The sequence below is a fragment of the Martes martes genome (genome assembly GCF_963455335.1).
Source record: "Martes martes genome assembly, chromosome: 7".
Lineage (NCBI taxonomy): Eukaryota > Metazoa > Chordata > Mammalia > Carnivora > Mustelidae > Martes > Martes martes.
In genome coordinates this window covers 103,692,849-103,712,461 of record NC_137894.1, presented here as the reverse complement: position 1 = coordinate 103,712,461, position 19,613 = coordinate 103,692,849, and the positions used below count along the sequence as shown (strand labels likewise).

At 40.4% G+C, this 19,613-nt stretch overlaps 1 protein-coding gene across 2 annotated transcripts in view; it reads left to right on the top strand.

Annotated features, from left to right (window-relative positions):
* ARMH4 (armadillo like helical domain containing 4) overlaps window positions 1-19,613 on the top strand; it is a 108,616-nt gene that overhangs the window by 87,895 nt on the left and 1,108 nt on the right. For both annotated transcript variants that reach the window (XM_080809205.1, XM_080809204.1), the window contains exons 5-6: window positions 12,308-12,339; window positions 19,470-19,604. In XM_080809205.1, coding sequence (XP_080665331.1) covers window positions 12,308-12,339; window positions 19,470-19,604 — 167 coding nt within the window. The remainder of the gene's footprint in view (window positions 1-12,307; window positions 12,340-19,469; window positions 19,605-19,613) is intronic.

Sequence of the window (19,613 nt, the reverse complement as noted above, 5' to 3'; positions counted from 1 at the left end):
TTTACCTCATCTTTGATCATTGCTTAGTGTGCCTGTCTTTTGTCACTTAGCATAATGTTTTCAAGTTTTGTCCATGTTGTAGCATGGATCAGTATGTCATTCCTTTGTACAGTTGAGTAATACTCCATTGTGTGGATATACCAAATTTTGTTTACCCATTCATCAGTTGATGGACACCTGGATTGTTTCCACCTTTTGGGTATTGTGAATAGGGCTGTTATGAACATTCATGGATAAATATTTGTTTGTTTGTTTATAATTCTTTGGGGCATATATCTAAGAGTGGAATTGCTGAGTCATATTATAATTTTATGTTTGAGTTTTGAGGAACTGCCACATTATTTTCCACAGTGGCTGGCTGCACATTTGACATTTCTGCCGGCAATGGGTGAGTGTTTTGATTTCTCCACATCCTTTCCAACACTGTATCCCCCCACTTTTTTTCATTATGGCTTTCCTAGTGGGTATGAAATGGTGTCCCACTGTGGTTTTGATTTACATTTCCTTAATGACTAATGATGTTGAGCATTTTTCATGTGCTGGTTAGCCTAGAGTATACATGCTACAACGTGTATTAACCTCAAGTGCATTACGCCAAGTGAAAGAAGCTGGACCCAAAAGATTGCCTATTGTATGATTCCATTTATAGGAGATATCCAGAAAAGGTAAATCCATAGACACAGAAAGCAGAGTAGTCATTGCCAGGGCTAGCAGGAGGAGAGAATGGAGAATGGCTGCTTAATGGGTACAGGGTTTCCTTTTGGGGTGATACAAAACATTTTGGAGCAAGGTAGAGGTGACGGTTGTAAGACATTGTGAACGTGCTAAATGTGCTGAAGTGTTTACGTTAAAATGGTTGATTTTAGGCTTCTGAATTTTCCCTCGATAAATAAAAAACTGAAAACATCTGATTGGAAGTTGGTCTGCATTTCCAGTCCCAGCAGCATCAGACAGAGAAGTTCTGCATAAAATAAAATAAGAATTTAAAATACACAACTGAGAGCAAAAGGAAAGCCATTGTCACTATAGGCAGCACCTTGAGGCCCGAGCAGAGAAGTTACGGGACCTTAGGCAAACTGGGAACCACATACAGAAGCTGAGGTGAGGGGTGGAGTTCGACACCAATGTGGGGCCAATAGACAGTGGCCTTGGGCTAGTGCAGGGGAGGGAGCAGGAATTCAAGCCTTTGCATAAGAAAGCACTTTAGATATATACAACTAATGAATCATTGAACACTACATCAAAAACTAATGATGTACTATAAAGTGGCTAACTGAACATAATAAAAAAAAAGAAAGCAAGCATTCTGGAAAAACAAATGCCTCCCTTGTGAAAAGGGGTCTAGAAAAATACCCTACACATAGCTCTTTTCCTGGGACTCTGAGGGGGAGAGAAAAATGACACCGAAGTCCCAGGGCTGCCTTCATCATGCAATAACCTATAACTGAGAAATTAATGTGCAACCCTGTTCCAGGTGGGTGGCTGAAACCCCTGAGGTCCTTGGCACAAGCAAATAAGAAACTGGCCCTCTTTAGGGACACTTCCGCCATGCAGGGTGGACGAGATTCCTAAGGAAAAACAACCCCCGGTGAAGAATGAGTTCACGTGAAAAATCACAGATAACGTGAGGAAATGTTCCAGAATGAGGGAAAGGAAGTACAGGTGATGGACAGGAGGGTTAGAATCTCAAGAATCCGGGGCACCTGGGTGGCTCAGTGGGTTAAAGCCTCTGCCTTCGGCTCAGGTCATGATCCCGGGGTCTTGGGATCGAGCCCCACGTCGGGCTCTCTGCTCAGCAGGGAGCCTGCTTCTCCCTCTCTCTCTGCCTGCCTCTCTGCCTGCTTGTGATCTCTGTCTGTCAAATAAATAAATAAAATCTTTAAAAAAAAAAAAAAGAATCTCAAGAACCTGGCCAAATAGAAGTATGACTGAAATGATTAAAGAATGAGGCCTTGGAGATTGGGTCTGTTGCCTTAATAAAAACTTTCTGTGTATAGTTGGAACAGCTGCTCCAGGGAGCATGTGCAAAGTTTGCTTATGGGATTTAGAGGGAGCAAAGGTAGAGACCAAGGTTGTTCACCTGCTGTCTGTCCTAGAGCGGTCTGCCCAGACCTGTAGGTTTTTTCCTAAGGATCAAGAGCTCAGGGCAACTTTCTTTCTAAGTAATCCATTCAGATGGAAGAAAAGCTCTGCCTTTCAGTGTATTAAGTGTGGTGCTCAGGTGCTCTTAACCAAAGATTTGCCTTCATTTCTCTCGAGAGCGCTGCTTGGTATTTGCCCATTATTGTGACGAGTGACGCGTTATGAACTGGTAAGTGGAACTTTCGGAAACAAACCTTGAAGCTGCCTTGAAAACCACTTTAGTACTTATTCAGGTCCCCAGGTCTAAATGACTCTATCTGATGGCAGAGCCACCACACTCTGAAAGCAGAAGCTTCTTGCTGTTGGTGCAGAACCAGGCCCGCACGTCCGCAAGTAGGAGACTTCAGCTTTTCCCTGGCTGGTCTTCTCTTTGGCTCACTGTTCGTTTAAGCTGTAGCTTTCATCCGTGGAAGTCCCAAAATTTACGTAAGGGAGAGGGGTGTGTGGGGACCTTGTCATGATGCTACAGTGGGCTGTCACATTCCGTGAGACGTAGAATAGGGGACTGCAGTCAGGGCTGATGGGACCCTGTGGTGACCAGTGCCTCACATCTACCCTGAGATGGGAAATTTTGGATTCAGTGGCTCTGGCAAGTGGCACACACACAAACTTGACTTTGCCCTGGGAGTCTGATGAGACTGCACTTTAGGAAGCAGTCAACTTTCTATTGGAAGTTACATAGGAAGACCGAATAATTTTTTTTCCACCGTCGGAGTACAAATATGAAGAGAGAGGAGTAAGAGTGAGCTGGAGAGAATTTCAGGTGCCCTGAGCATGGACTCGATGCTGTGCAGTGGTAGAAGTTCAGAAGCTTCCGTGCTCAGCAGAACTTTCAAGGGAATGTTGCATGAAGCGCAGTGATTTTCTTGTTCCTTCTTAATCAGGTGTAGAGGAAGGGCATAGACAAGGTGTTTTCTCCTTCCTGAGCAATTTGTATATCATGCTTCTCTTTTTGGGAGAAATAACAACAAAATACACCTGGAGGGATGCTTTCTTCTTCATTTATGCATCATGGATTTCCATATGGATGAAGTTCATAGTAGCCTTCTCCTCACTGGAGCTGGTAACCTTATGGTTTAGAGTTGATCAGTATGGTTAGCGTTCCTAAATGACCCTGGTAGGACGTGTAGATGATTACAAGACATTCTCTTTGCATCCTCCCACTAGGTATCTAGTAAATTCCTCAGCTTGCAGTTAGCTAAAGGCATGCTTAAAGTTACTTGAAAGTAGAGATTAGGGTCTTTGGGCTCATTATACCCTTCTCTCTAAATCTCAGTGAGGTGCCTGCAGAATTAATTGCTTCTTAGCTGCTTGATTGCTGCTCACTTAGCCCTATGCAAGCAAAGCAGTACGTCATCCTATTCATTGGAATCTTTCTGTTCTGTAATTATGTGAAGAGCAAATGATTATAGATAGTTTCTCTGTGATGTTTAAAACAGGTAAATTTAGCATCATTAGAGAATAATTTGGTGCTGAAAAAACTTAAGAGTTTTGGAAAAACATGAAGATAATATTGAAAACTTAGTAAGTTTTATTATCCTTAATGGTGTTATGTAAGTTAGAAAAAAAACCTTTGCTGTTTCTTAGGCTGGAAGGAGCTCTTATGGTTAAATAACAAGGAGGAAAGAGAGCTGCTGTCCCTTCATTTCTTGACACTGTAGAAACACTGTAATTGAAATTTAGTTACATGTGCTTTGAGCAAAGCACAATGTGCTGATACTGCATTTTTTATTCAGGTGGAATATACATTTCTCTTCATTGATTAGCATACAAATAAAGTTTCCCACCGTGTGATATTGAAAATTTCACTATTAAAGAGGCATGTATAACCCTTTCAAAATCAAAGGTGAACTAAGTGGAACTAGCTATGAAGTACATCTCACGCAAACTTTAGGGAATGGGTATATCTTATAAATCTGGGTAGCCTGAAGCTCTTCATTTAGAATTAGTTTGGATCAGTGGAGACGGCGTCTGCCTTGAACTTGGCCAGCCTGCCTTTCTTCCTTGCGTCTTACTTCTGTTCATTCTAAGAGTTTGTTTTCACGTACAAAATAAATAAAGTTGGTCTGGCGCAGGGCAGGCCTTCCTGTGTGGTGGCAGAACTGGACTCGTGTCTTAGTTTGAGTTCTCCATAAAGGCAGACCCTGAGCCTGCATTGGGGTGCAGGGAGTTTTTTGCGAAGGAACCCCTGGAAGCATGGCAAGGGAGTGAGGAAGCAAGGCAGGGTAGTTGGAGAGCCAGCAAAGAGGGTGTGAATGAGGGGATTATTCCTGGGGCTCCTTGCTCTTGGGGAGTCTCTGAGAAGCTGTGTGGAACACTCCTTAGGGATGAGGAAACCTGGGGAATTTACCCAATGTGGGAGGGAGACTGACGCTTCCTCCCAAGATATCCACATCCTAAAACCCAGAACCTGCAAATATATTGCCTTACAAAGTGTACCTTACCGATGTGATTGAGTTAAGGACCTAGAAATGGGGAGATTATCACAAAAGTCCTCCTCATAAGAGAGAAGTAGGAGGGGCTTAGTCAGAGAAGAAAATATGATGAAAGAAGCAGAGTTTAGAGAGAGGAGATTTGAAGTATTGTGCTGTTGACTTTGAAGACAGAGGGAGAGGCCATGTGCCAAGGACTGCAGACAGCCTCTAGAAGCTGGAAAAAGTAAGGAAACGTGTCAGCCCTGCCGACACCTTGACTTTAGCCATTGAGACTGATTTCGGATTTCTGACTTCCAGAAATGTAAGATAACAAATTTATGTTGTTTTAGTCCATTGAATTCATGATAGCTGCAACTGGGGACTAATATACCCACCAAGTCATGGCCCTCATTGATTGAGGATGGTTTTTAGAACCATATTTCCTCAGTGGATTATATACAAAAAGCAACAGAATCATATACACACACAGAGCCTGAGAGAAAGAGAAAAAGGGGAATAAAAAGAGAGACAAACCACAGAGTAAGGGACAGAGTTGGAGGGAGATACACCCAGAGGCAGAGGGAGGAGGACATTAGTCAGTGAGAGGAGACCGGGAGGAGAAAATAGAGAAAGAGCGAGCCAGAGTAACAGATAGGCGATGTGATACATGCCTCACTCCAATGTGGGTATGCGCTCATCTCCAGAAGAGAAATAGCTCTATTGTGTGCTGGGACATGGCCTTGCTAGCTCCCCAACCTGCACCCCTCCCCAAAGCAACCCACTGGCATACTGAATAGGCATCTACTTTAGCCATAAGGGCCTGGGTTCAAATTCCAGCTCAGCCACTTTTTAGCTGTGTGGCTTTCGACATTTTATTTAAGCTCATTTTCCTTTTCTGTAAAATGGGGAATGATAATACCTACCTTGTAAGCTTTAGTGAGGTGTCCAACTAATCTTAACTATTAGCTCAGGCAAATCCTGAGTCTCCTCTGGTTCCCATCCCTTTTCTCTTTAGTGAAGGAGAATTTATGGGTACATCTGGCATAAATGTAGCCACTAAAAGTTTGTTGTTGGAAATAAAAGGAAATTAAAGATACCCTTCTAAATAAACAGTTGGGATACTTTTCAGCCATGGCCTATTAGAAACCAACCATACTTACATTTGATAGGACACATGGAAATGTTATTTTATCTGTAGTTTCTTCTTTACTCTCTCCCTCTTTGCTTTTTTCTAGGGGGTATTCTAGGAGAGGGCAAATTGCTCAGCCTGGGATCCTATACATAAGAGGGCACTAGTGAGCAGGAGGGAGAAAACCACCTTATTTATTTATTTTTTTTAACTGAAGTCTAGTTGACACACAATGTTAAATTCATTTCAGGTATACAACATGGTGATTTAACAAGTCTATACTTTATTCTATGCTCACCACAAGTGTAGAGGTCATCTGTCACCATACAACAAAAACTATTCTAGTACCATTGACTGTATTCCCTATGCTGTACCTTCTACCCCAAGGACTTACTTATTCCACAACTTGGAAGGCTGTGTCATCCCACTCTCTTTCACCTATTTTGCCCAACCTCTCACCCCTTTCCTTTCAGGCAACCATCAGAATCAGTTTGTACTGTGTGTTTACAGGTCTGCTTTTGCTGTTTGTTCGTTCATTCATTTGTTTTGTTTTCTAGATTCCACAGATAGGTGAGTTGATATGATATTTATCGTCTGACTTATTTCAACTTATTCAAAGGGTAGGATGGACCTACCCTTTAGGTCCATCCATGTTGTTGCAAATGGCAAGACTCATCCTGAGTAATACTCCGTTATGTATGTGTATACCACATCTTCCTGATCCATTCATCAGTGGTGGATGATTGTGTTGCTTCCATATCTTGCTATTGTATATAATGCTGCAATAAACATAGGGGTGCATATGTCTTTCCAAATTAGTATTTTTGTTTTCTTTGGGTAAATAACCAGTAGTGGAATTACTGGAGCATATGGGATTTCTATTTTCAACTTTTCGAGGAGCCTCCATACAGTTTTCCGTAGTTGTTATGCCAATTTACATTCCCACCAACAGGGCACAAGGGTTCCTTTTTCTAAACATCCTTGCCAACACTTGTTATTTCTTATCTTTTTTGACTCTAGTCAAGTGGGAGGTGATATCTCATTGCATTTCTCTGATGATGAGTGATGTTGAGCATCTTTTTATGTATGTTTTCCACTTGTATGTCCTCTTTGGAAAAATGTCTAGTCAGGTCTTCTGCCTCCTTTTCATTGGACTATTTGGGTTTTTGTGGTGTTGAGTTGTGTAAGTTCTTTATACATTTAGGATATTAATCCTTTATTGGATATATCATTTCCAAATATCTTCAGGGAGAACCTGTTTTTAACAATCCATGTTCTCTTGTTTTCTTTGTACCTTTCTGCTTGCTAGAAGGAGGCTTCATTATATTTCTGTGCTTTCAGACTTGCATTAAATAAAATTTCAAGAAAGGAAACAAACCAGAATCAGTGGGATTACAATGAATCGATAGCTGTGGACTAAGGAATTATCCAAATGGAAGGGTCCTAAGTCCTTGTGTTCCTCATTGTCAGCAACCCACCATTAATCCATTTGCAAGGGTTTATAGAATTTTCTGCGGTTCTTTTATTTTAAAAGCAGTAAGAAATCATAAATAATTTGGAAAATTCTAAAAATACAGGGAATAAAAGAAAATCACCTGTAATCTTACAATCTGTTAGTCAACGCTTAAATGTATATTACCCCAATTATATACATAACATTTTTATCCACAAACTTGAGCTCATGTTATATATACCCTATTTTTTCATTTTAACATATTAAGTACTTTTCTTGAAATAATTTAAGTTTTTGTACAATATACCACTCTGTAGATGTAACCTAAGGTATTGTTTTCCCTTGAGTATTTAAACCAATCATCTATGGTTGGATACTGATGTTGTTTACATGTTCTTTTCCATTACAAATAACATTACAGTAAATGGCATTTAATAAAAATTTTTGTGCATATCTATGATTAATGAAGATACATTTCTCTTAAAACTGGAACTTTGGATTAAAAAAAATTAAACCTTGGGGCATCTGGGTGACTCAGTGGGTTAAAGCCTCTGCCTTCAGCTCAGGTCATGATCTCAGGGTCCTGGGATCAAACCCCGCATTGGGCTCTCTGCTCAGCAGGGAGCCTGCTTCCCCCTCTCTCTCTGCCTGCCTCTCTGCCTACTTGTGATCTCTGTCTGTCAAATGAATAAATAAAATCTTAAAAAAAAAATCAAACCTTTAAAAAACTTTTAAGATAGATTATAAATCCCTTCTCATATCTCTGAAAAGTTGTATCCATTCATACCCCTCTTGTCAGTGTGATGTTTCTGTTTTTGAAAAATTACAGTGCTGATTCTCCTCTTTACAGTCATCTTTTCTTTTTTTTCTTATTTTTTCTTGTCTTCCTTTTGCATTCCTTTATCAATTTTTATTCCTGAAGTTTTAAAATGATCATTGTGTAAAATTTATTTTGACCTGCCTCAAACATTTTGTTGAAAACAGTTAATAGAATCCTCATGAAAAAAGAATCAAGCTCACTCAAAAATTATGAACTCACTTAAAAGCAATATATATTCACTAAAAGAAAGAAGAAATATTTACTAAGCACCTGAGTGTCCAAAAGCAGGTGAAGGACTCTGGCAGATGCCTGAGAAGCACAAGGCGTAATAACCCTCAGGGGTCTCCTGATCTTTGTTGGAGAAAAACAGCTAAGCTTGCCTATTTTAAAGAACAGTGCTTTCTCAACCCTTCGAGAGCCAGGCCCCCCTAAATACTGTCTCATTATCTTCTGTGCATCACTGACCTAACTCACTGAGAAGATTTTTGCCCAGCTTTCTTTTTGTAGTTTTTAGTACCAAAGATTCAGACCCATTGAATGTGCTCTTTCAAACTCCCTGTATGCAGACGCTCATCCTGTTCTGATGTGCTGCGTTGCCTTCCCCAGTGGAAAAGTATTGCCTTAGAGAATTAGCCAAAGCAGGACTCTGAAATTTACTCTAAGAACCTAAGATAGAGACAATATACTGGTGACACCTGGTTTGATAAGTCCTAAGTTTAACTGTTTCTCTTTTTTTGTTTCTTAGATTTATTAGAGAGAGAGAGAGAACATGAGCCAGTGTGCACACATGTGAGCTGGGGAGGGGGAGAGGGAGAGGAAGAAGGAGGAAGCAGACTCCCTACTGAGCGTGGAGCCCCGTGCAGGGCTCTTTTCCATGACCCTGTGTTCATGACCTGAGCTGAAATCAACAGTCTAACACCCAACCGACTGAGCCACCCAAGCACCCCTAAACCATTTCTCTCTCTCTCTCTCTCTTTAAAGATTTTATTTATTTATTTGAGAGAGAGAGAAAAAGAGAAGAGAAGACTCCCCACTGAGCAGGGAGCCCGATGCGGGTCTTGATCTCAGGACTCCAGGATCGTGACCTGAACTGAAAACAATCGCTCAACCAACTGAGCCACCCAGGTACCCCTAAACTGTTTCTCCTGACAGTAAACTTCCTATAGTTGAAAAGCCTGTTTGGTGCCTCAGACTCTGGCTGGATCTGTGCCTCCTTTCCCTCTTCTGTGAGCTGCCCTTACCCTGCCATTGACAGGTGGTCATCTGGCCCTTTTACCCCTTCCACAAAGTGCTCACCTTTTCCCATTTTCACCTCGTTTTTGTTTAACTCTTTATATAATATCCATCCTATTTCCTGATCCCGAACGTCTCACTTCACAGGTTGGCATTCTGCCTTGGGCCCAATAATTGGCTTTCTTGCTCTGTTCCTGCACTGCTGCTTGTTATTCACTCCTCATAGACCTGATGGCCTCTTCCTTTCCTCACTGGAATTCAGCCCCATACCTTCTGCTGACCCTAGTGTAGAGCACAGTGCCTGGCCATCACAATATGCATAATAAGTATTTGTTGAATGAATCAATGAGCTGGAAGCGTTCTCTTGCTTGAATTTCAGTTTAGTTGAGATATATTGAAATATTCATGACTACTTGTGTTTGTTTCTCTCCTCCTGTGCCAGGTTTCTTGTTTTTGTTTTCTTATTGCTCTACACCAAGTACTGTCCTAGACACACATCTTATTTCCAGTCTTTACAACAGTTTTGCAAGATAGGTGTTACCATGGTCATTTTACATATGAGGAAACTGAGGGTTCCAGAGTTTCATTAATTTCTCCAAAGTGCAAATCAGTGGTTGGCTTCACTTCTCCATGGAGCCACTAACCCCTAGCCTCATTTCTAAGGTTCCTGCCCTTTCTTCTATTGGCCTTCCCGTGACTGATCATGTCCTGATTGTATACCACCATCTTTGCCTGAATCCCAGTGGAGACAGAAGGAGTGTTGAAGAAAGGACAAAGCTGAGTGGTTTTGCCAAGATCTTGACATGAGAGATTGAAACCAGGGACTGAAGCAGCTAGAAGAGTGCAAGGAAGGTAGCTCCACATTTTCAACCTAAGAGAGTAGGAGAGTGGGGTTATCACCAAAATAAATGGGTAGTTATGGAGTCTTATTCCTGTAGGTTGTTAAACCAGACAGTTGTTGGAATTCCAGCGACTCTTTACTCCCTGATTAACCGTGGACAAGCTTCTCTGAGTCTGTTTCCCCATCTTTTCCTGGAGTATAATCTTCCCTCACTTTCATGTTTGTTTTTGGTTTGTTGATCAAATGATGAGGTAGATTTGAACCTGCTCTGTCAGGGGCCAAGCCATGTGCACACGTGGGCTGGAATCACACATGTCAGGTATCTTATTACTAGAATCAGACTGTAAATGGAGACACCAACTTCTTGGGCAAAGTGTGTCTGTGCCAGGGAGTCAGCACCTTGTGACTGGTGGACCAGTCTGGCCTGCTAACCATTTTTGTATGGCCCATGAGCAAAGAATGTCTTTTATATTTTAATATGGTTGAAAGAAATCAAAAGAAATGTATTTGTGACCTATGAAAATTACATGAAATTCAATGCCCATAAGTAACATTTATTGGAATATAGCCAAACCCATTGATTTATGTACTGTCTCTGAGTGCTTTCACATAGCCACAGCAGAGTTGAGTAGTTGTAACAGAGCTTGTATGGCCCACAAAGCTTTAAATGTTTACTGTTTGGCTTTTTACAAGAAAAGTTTGCCAATCCCTTGTCTACACCTTTTGGGACCTGTTTCTCGGTCTGCCATTCTGTGTTCTTCCTTTCTATCTGTTGAAACTCCTGGAGAGGAAAGGAAATTTAAGGAAATCTTGAAAGGTTTTTGTTGGCTTACTAATCTTTGATAATATTTGTCTTCTTTTCTCCTTTTCCATGCTTTTCAAAATAGAATTTTTATTCAATGTTGAATCATTATTATAACTTTAAAAAGCAATTAAGGATGAAGAACCCCATTACATACTTCAAACTATCCTTAATATGGCCATACAAACCATGAGACTCCTTCTTTCTTTCTTTCTTTCTTTTTTTTTTTTTAGAGTGAGAGAGTGGGATGGGCAGAGGGAAAGGAGAGACTCTTAAGCAGCCTCCATGCTTAGCATGGAGACAATTCAGGGCTTGATCTCATGACCCTGAGACCATGGCCTGAGCCAAAATCAAGAGTTGGACACTTAACTGACTGAGCCACCCAGGCATCCCAAACCATAAGAGACTCTTACTGATACAGAACAAACTGAGGGTTGATGGAGGGAGGTAGGTGGGGGATAGGCTAGATGGGTGATGGGTATTCAAGAGGACACTTGTTGTGATGAGCCAAGGGTGATGTATGTAAGTGATGAATCACTGAATTCTACTCCTGAAACCAATATTGCATTATATGTTAACTAACTAAAATTTAAATGAAAAAAAAAAAAAGAAGGGAAAAAAAAAACCCATGGCCCTTCCAATTCATGTTTTCATTTTGAATGATATTTGTTCTATTCTCGGCATATGTACTTCCAAATGGTTGTAATAATGGTCTACTTAACATTTCATGGTTGATGTAGTCCTTTTCAGTGGCTTTTTAAGCTGTTACTTGATTATTGCCTTTATTTTTTTTTATAGTGGTTGTATTGTGATGGCATCGTTCAGTTTGTAAGCTATATGTATTTCAGAAATACTTCCTCTTTTTGTCTTTGGTCAATTTTTTTTCTTCAACTGTGGATGCAAATGCTTCTCTTTGGAGCCAGTGCTGAGCAGTGGTGGCCCACCCATTGCCCCTTCCTACTTACTTTGCTGGGATGTTGATTTGAGTGCAGAATACCCACTGAGATTAAAAACTGAGAAAGATGAGTAATGTTAAAGAGAAAATGTCAGATAAGAAATGAACTTGATAATTAATTAGTAAATTAATTGATCAGTTTATTTATTTATTTGATGGTGCTTGGGTTGGGAATGAAGCTGATACTTTAAAGGTGATTTTCTGTCTCCTTTCCCAGACCCACCCCCCAAAAGCCTTCAGTAGTAATACAAATACGTTTAACAAATAAAAATATTCTCTGTTCATTTAATGATGATGTGAAGGTATGTTTGTGCTTTCCATTGCATTTTTAAACAAATAAGAATAAAAACAAGACTATTACTGTCATGTTAACACTGTTGACCCTTTCACTGTATTTCATACAATAAAATCAGTGCATCCAATTAACTCAATACCATGAAATATAAGTTCTCAAATTAACTCAATGAAATATAAGTAAAAAGATGGATATTTATGTTTTATTCTCTTATTTCCTCTAGTGAGAAGCTGGATGGAAAAACTAAAAGACAAGGTAAGAGAAGTATTTTCTTCCTTTGAATTTATCTTAAAGGGCATGGCTTTGTCAAATAAAAGATTGTCAGAGTAATGGAGCCTTAATTCATCATTCTGATTCTGGTAATCTGTGCAAAGATGCAACACTACATCCAGGTACCCAACAAGAAGGAAGCCCTGCCTGTTCAGTTCCTTCTTATATAACACAAGGGACACCTTATTCTTTGGAGCACCATCCTTGTTATGAAGGCATCATCTACTACGACAGCTGGAAAGTTTCCTTGACATATCAAGGTGGAATTTCTTCTAGGGATCAGCAGTGTCATCCCAATTTTTCTGGCTATTTCTTGTCCCAGTGCCCAATAACCCAATGCCAGGCTCTTGTAAGCCCGATCCTCCTTTATGAGGAAGAAATACCTTGGAGTTTGGAAGGCATTGATTCTTCTGACCCAAAGGCAAAAATCGATGGACTTGAGTTAAGAATAAAAGTTTGGGATGGAAAGAGCATCCTTAAACCATAGTGGGGGTGGTTTGGAGTAAAAACACCTGGGTGCCTGAGCACTCTCCTTAGATCAACTTTTATGTAGTCTCTCATAGTGCTAATACATACTGGGTGGCAAAGGGCTAACTTGTCTGGAATGGGCGACTATAGAAAAATATTTCTCTCATGCATTAATTCTGCCATCCATGTCTGTGACTGACCATATTAACTTCCTTCCAGGTTCCTATTTTTAACTTTCTTTTAATTTTCAACACTCTCCAAGTTTATATTTTTTGGTTACCTTAGAATTTTAAACTGGAATTACTCATAAAAATATTGATGGAATTCTGAATTCCTTGCTGTAGCCTGTGTCAGATTTCATTACTATAACTCAGCTCAGATTTAACTGGGGGTTTAGTGAATGGAAATCTTTTCAACTACCACATATTGAGTTACCTTTAAATCACCAGTCCCGACATGTACTTCTGTTGATGGTATTCCATATCTTTTTTATTATTTAGAGTCAGTTCTCCCCATATTTGGATGACTAATATTTATTTTGCTGCATCTTCTTGTTAAAGAATAAATTACAATGAAGATGACAATGAAAATTGTATGATTATATTAAGTCTCATTACTGTCTTTGTGCTTCTCAGTAAAATTTAGCATAGATGGTTTTTGAGAATGAGACTGTTCTGTGGTCATACTTATTAAAGGGATGCGGAAAAATTTTAAGCATGTTGGGGTTATTGGAGGCCATTTTGGTATCTGTAACAGGTCCAGTTGTCTAAGGGAGGTATGACTGGATGGACTGAGCAGGATTTGGGGGGAAATAAAGCTCAAAAGTTAAGAACTGAACACATGTATATTAGTAGTGCTTCTTGTCATGTTTCAGGAGAAAATAGGATGCAATGAAAAGGAAATAGGCTTTGGTAGATTAATTTAGGAACCCATATATCATTGTTTCTGTAGAAAATATCTTCTGTGTAAAAAAAGTGCACTAGAAAACTCTTAAGAGAATAAATTTTTGCATGTCTCCAGTTTTGAAGTTGGATATTGCAAAATTTCTTACCTGTATCTATAGATAGCTTTATCACAATTAAAAAAAAAAATCTGTGCAGCTTTCTGGAAAGGCTGTATTTTCTATTTCTGTAGACCCTTCTTATCTTGTCTCAAAGACCTGGCACCTTCTTGCTATCACTTTAACCAAGAGAAATAATTTTATGTGTGACCCTTAGTTTTCTGGATTATTTTGAGATTTTCCAGCCCACTCTTCTGGAGTGTTTTTTTCAGTATGTCTTAATTTAAAAAAATAGAGATTCTAACTGTGTTTGGCTTATTTGATGCTTTTTTTCATATTTTGACTTTTTCTTGGAGGGATTCACCATAATCTTTCCAAGATTCCCTCTTCCCCTGTGATTAAAAAATTCTACACTTAGCTGTGACATGCCTTCATAATTGTACACACACATACGTGTGAACATATATTTATCTTCCTCTCTCTCTTGTTCTTGCGCTCCCCCCCCACCCCCTGCCCCGCCATAGCTAGCTAGTTAGTTGGTTCTCATCCGTAAAAGTCTTATTAGTCATTATCTTCATAAACTATTTGAGAGCAAAACTATTGCCTCTTTGATGAAAGTCACAGAATCCCTTAGAACTGGAAACTAAATATTTATTTAACTGGCTCTTTGGCCAACCAGGACATCTTCTCAGTTTAGTGTTATTCAGTTGTACCTAATATTGGTATTTTTGTGAAGTTAGTTTGGCTCTAGAAAGAATAGTGTTCTAAAAAGTTCTGGGGATGCCTGGGTGTTTCATTCGGTTAAGCGTCTGCCTTTGGCTCGGATCATGATCCCAGGGTCCTGGGATCGAGGCCCCATGTCCAGCTCCCTTCTCAACAGGGAGTCCGTTTCTCCCTCTCCCTCTACTAGGTTTAAGCTAGGATTAAGATGAATGACAGTGAACAGCTATGAATGACAGTGAACCTCAATGACAATGGCTTAACCAAGATAGAAGTTTGTCTCTCATTTATGAGTCTGGAGGTAGCAGTCAAGGGTTAATGGGGAGCAACACTGTGACAGGGGCTCAGGCTCCTTGTATTTGATGCTCCACCATTTGTTATCTTCATTCCCAAGGTCACCTAAAGGTCCTGGATGGCAGTTCCAACTTAGCTAGGTCCATGTTCTAGTCAGGGGATGGAGGAAAAGGGAAGGCAAAGACACCTGTTCCCTCTTAAAAGGGAAGATAAAGGCACTCTCATTCTCAAAACATGGGGGATGAAGGCTGTGCTCCCCTCTTAAAGAGCATGTTGGGAAGCTGTACCTGCCACTAATGTATTCTCTTCTGAGTGCGATAGATCACATGGTCACAGCCAGCTGCATAGAAGTCAGGGAGCAGTGATTGTTACTCTGAGCCCAGCTGAAATGAGAGGTTCTGCTCTGGGAGAAGAGCTGAATGGCCTCTGAGGGTCAGTCCCTGTACTCACTCCATCATTACTCTTCTTTTCATCTTAATGTCCAAGTTAGTCATGCTTGTTAGGCAAATCCTAACTTAGTATGCCTTTTCAACTCTAAAATTCTCCTCAAAATTGAGAGGCATAGCAACTCTAGTTGGGTCATAAAGACCAGCCCTGTTGTTATGTCACCAAGATCATTCTGTTTCTTCTAGTTTTAGGAAATAAACCAGAAAATGGATGATCCAGACTATATTGCATAGCACCGATTCTCAACTGTGGTCTGGACCAGCAGCATCAGCATCACCTGGGAACTTGCTAGAAATAAAATTCTTGGGTCCCACACTATACCTACTGAGTCAGAAACTCTGGGAATGGGGCCCAGCAGTCTGTTTCAACAAGTCTTGCTGGCAATTTTGATAGATGCTCAAGTCTGAGAGCCACTGTTGCAAAGCAATATAAGGGCATTGTCCTAACTCAGCAGACTTTAGACAGTACAGCGTTTTGTTAGGTTTTCTTATACTTTTCTTGAAAACAGATGTTTCTGGACCAATACATTATCCTAAGAAGGAAGGATACCTTTCTCATAAATATAATACAAAGCCAACAAAAACCCAACACTAACACAAACTAAAATTAACTATATCTAGTCATATTTTGACTTACAATCTACTTTAAAAATGCAGAACTTTTAAATTTGGAACTATTTTCAGGTTTATAAAAAAAAAAGATATAAGAATAGGTATAAAGAATGCCCCATACCTTGGGACGCCTGGGTGGCTCAGTTGGTTAAGCAGCTGCCTTCAGCTCAGGTCATGATCCCAGAGTCCTGGGATTGAGTCCCACATTGGGCTCCTTGCTCAGCGGGGAGCCTGCTTTTCCCTCTGCCTCTGCCTGCCTCTCTGTCTGCCTGTGCTCACTCTCTCTGACAAATAAATAGATAAAATCTTTAAAAAAAAAAAAAAAAAAAAAAAAAAGAATGCCCCATACCTTTTACCCAGATGTACTTGTTTGTAATATTTTACCCCATTTGGTTTATCATTTCTGGTCTGTCTGCCCATCTCTGCCTCCTTTTTTTTTCTTTCTTTTTTTTTTTTAAATTCTGAACCATTTGAGAATAAGTTGCATATACCATGGTGCTTTTACTCCAAATGCTTTAGTGTGTATTTCCTACAAACGGGAATATTCCATTAACAGACATGGTACAGTTTCCAGCTTGAGTGCATTTAACATCGATACAGTACTTTTTATCAAATCTGGCATCCATATTTCAGTTTTTTTCGACAGACTCAAAATACCTTTCTCAAAGCATTTTTCTTCTCCAGTATAGGATCTAGTCTAGGGTCATGTAACACATTTAGTTGTCATGATTCGTTGTTTTCCTATACTCCTGAACATTTTTATAGCCATCTTTTGTCTTTCATGACACTGACTTTCCAAAAAATATAGTCCTTTAAAAAAATAGAATAGTCTTCATTTTAAGTTTATTGTGTGTTTCCTCATGATGAGACTCAAGTTATGCATTCTCACTTGAAGTATACACAGGCGCAGCTATGTCCTTCTCAGGCTGTTATCTGTGCAGGTACTTGAATGTCCAATGATCCTCACCAGAGAAGAGGCACTAGGCAGGGTTTATAACTTAGAAAATATGTTCATGGGTCTTATTTGTTTTCATCTGTGTAGGAAACAAGTCATGGGAAATTCTTTTTTTTTTTTAATATTTAATTTATTTATGAGAGAGAGCACATGAGCCTGAGTTGGGGGAGGTGAGGGATAGAGGAACAAGGAGACTCCCCACTGAGCTGGGAGCCCGACTTGGGGCTTGATCCCAGGACCCTGGGATCATGACCTGAGCTGAAGGTAGACACTTAACTGATTAAGCCACCTAGGTGCTCCAAGTCATGGCCAATTCTAAAAGAAGAGCCTCTTCTCCATTAGTGTTGAAAGAAGAATGGTTAAAATATATTGGAAGAAGAGAGGTTACTTGGATCGCATCTTTTATTTTTTATTTTTATTTTTTTGGATTGCATCTTTTAACTATAATTTCAAACACAGGCAGCACACACACACACACACACACACACTCTCACACATGAGGGGACAAAAGAGGGGAGAGAGAGATTAATTGAATTTTGGTGGAATCTGCATGATTTTTAAAAAAATTTAATTTAATTTAATTTTTTTTCAGTAATCCATAATTCATTGTTTATGCACCTCACCCAGTGCTCCATGCAATACGTGCCCTCCTTAATATCCACCACCAGGCTCACCCAACCCCCAACCCACTTCCCCTCCAAAACCCTCAGTTTGTTTCTCAGAGTCCACAGTCTCTCATGGTTTGTCTCCCCCTCCGATTTCTCCCAACTCACTTATCCTCTCCATCTCCCAATTAAAGCTCTAGAAACTAGAAATCTAAATGTGTAAATAAGAAGTATGAGAAAGAGTGACACATGTTGGAATAGTCATGCTCTTGGGTGTGGGGTGAAGTTACACAGCACAAGGAGACCCACACAGAGATTGATCAAGCCAAACTTCCGACAGCTCAAGTTATCATCCTGTGATGTACACCTCTTTCAAGTCTAATCTACGGGGCTTAAATTTGATCATATTTCAATATGTACATTTGTTTCCATGTATTGGGAATGGTGGTTTCAAAGCAATATATTCACAGCTCTTATGAGAGTACCAAGACTTTGCTCTTGTCCAGTATTTTCCCACATGGAAAATTACAGTTTTATAAGCCCTTAAGCAGATCTGGAAGAACTTCAGAAAAAGTTTGGGTTTCTGCAAAGCATATTAATTTGTTGAAAAGTGACTGGGCTTTGTTTCTTGGAGAAAAACACTTAGTATGCTGATGAACAATGCTATTGTTCTCAAATTAATGGAAAAATTTCCATGTTCTGCCCTAACACAAGACTCTGGAAAACAGAACCAGTGAGTGAGCTGGCTGTGTGCACGGAGGGGGAGCTACAATTGTCAAAGGGCTCGTGTAATCCTCTGATTTACTCTTGGAAACGCTGGGAAAGCATCACAGTCTGCACACTTCAGCACTTTTTTAAAAAACTTTATTCTATGTCCCTCTCAGATTTTGGCTCATTCTGAAAGGTACTTGAAATAGTTTGTCCTATATTAGAAATTTTAGAAATAGTCAAACAAATGAACAGACTCGTGGGTTCCTCCCCACCCCCGCATAATGACCCTCTAAGACCTAAAAATTTTAATTTTTTATGTATTTTGTCTGGGTAGGCTTCTAGCAGGGTCCTTCTTCAAGGGCAAACCAGTGTCATATTCCTCCGTGAAAGGGCTCCAGGTAAGTACATGATGCTATGGCCCCGAGGTGTCATATTGGCCAAGATGCAGGGAGCACCTTTACGATGATGGCCTTCCCCTGAGCTTGGGAAGATCTGGAGTTACTTACCTAAGCCGAGGGATGTGTGGACATGATGGTGCTCACTTAGAACCAACGTATCCATAGAGACACCTTGGGGACATTGGAGACACACCAGATACCAGACACTTCCAGGTTCTTTTGGAAGTGCCACTGTTGCTGATAGTGATCTTTGTACCTTACTCTGCTACTTCTTTCCTTTGGGGGCTGGAGGTGCTCAGAATTCCCTCCCAAGCCCCAACTTTGGTCTTGTCCACTGGGCAGATTTCTCCTTTCCTATAAATCCCACTTTATATGTACACCCTCTCCCCTCCTTATCTTTTCTGCCTGTGCCCCCAAAAGTGAGCATTCTTCCTCTTCCCTTTCTTACTGTAAGGCAGCTGAGATTGTGAGACAGCAGGCCACCAATGTCAAGGCCCCTCCCCTCGGCCCCCTTGAAGCTTGTCTCTGGCTGATATTTCTGATTTATAGCATTTTAATAGTCTTGGCATTCTCAGAAGCTTTCTTCATCCATCTTTGATACAAATTATACTTCTGCCACCAAAACCTGATGTTGACAAATGTGCAAAAGCAAGCGGCTGTAGGTGCCACGAGGTCCGGGTGATTAATTTCAGTACTTCTTCTAAATACTTGAGCTTTCCCCAAATAGTCCTACTGTTCTCTCTCTTGCCTTCTCCCTAAAAGGTACCTTTATTCTAGGTGCTATTTTATGACAAAGCAAGTAGGAGAATTCCAGGTATTTAAAAGCCTGCTGCCATCCGGCAGAAAGGAGAAACCCTGGGCCGCGGTCAATGTAGCCTCCTAATGGACGCCTCCTTTTCCGTGCAGGCTGGCTACATGTCTGGGATGCTGGTTCCTGTAGGGGTCGGGATAGCCGGCGCCCTGTTCATCTTGGGAGCTCTCTACAGCATTAAGGTTATGAATCGCCGAAGGAGAAACGGCTTCAAAAGGCATAAAAGAAAGGTATGGAGA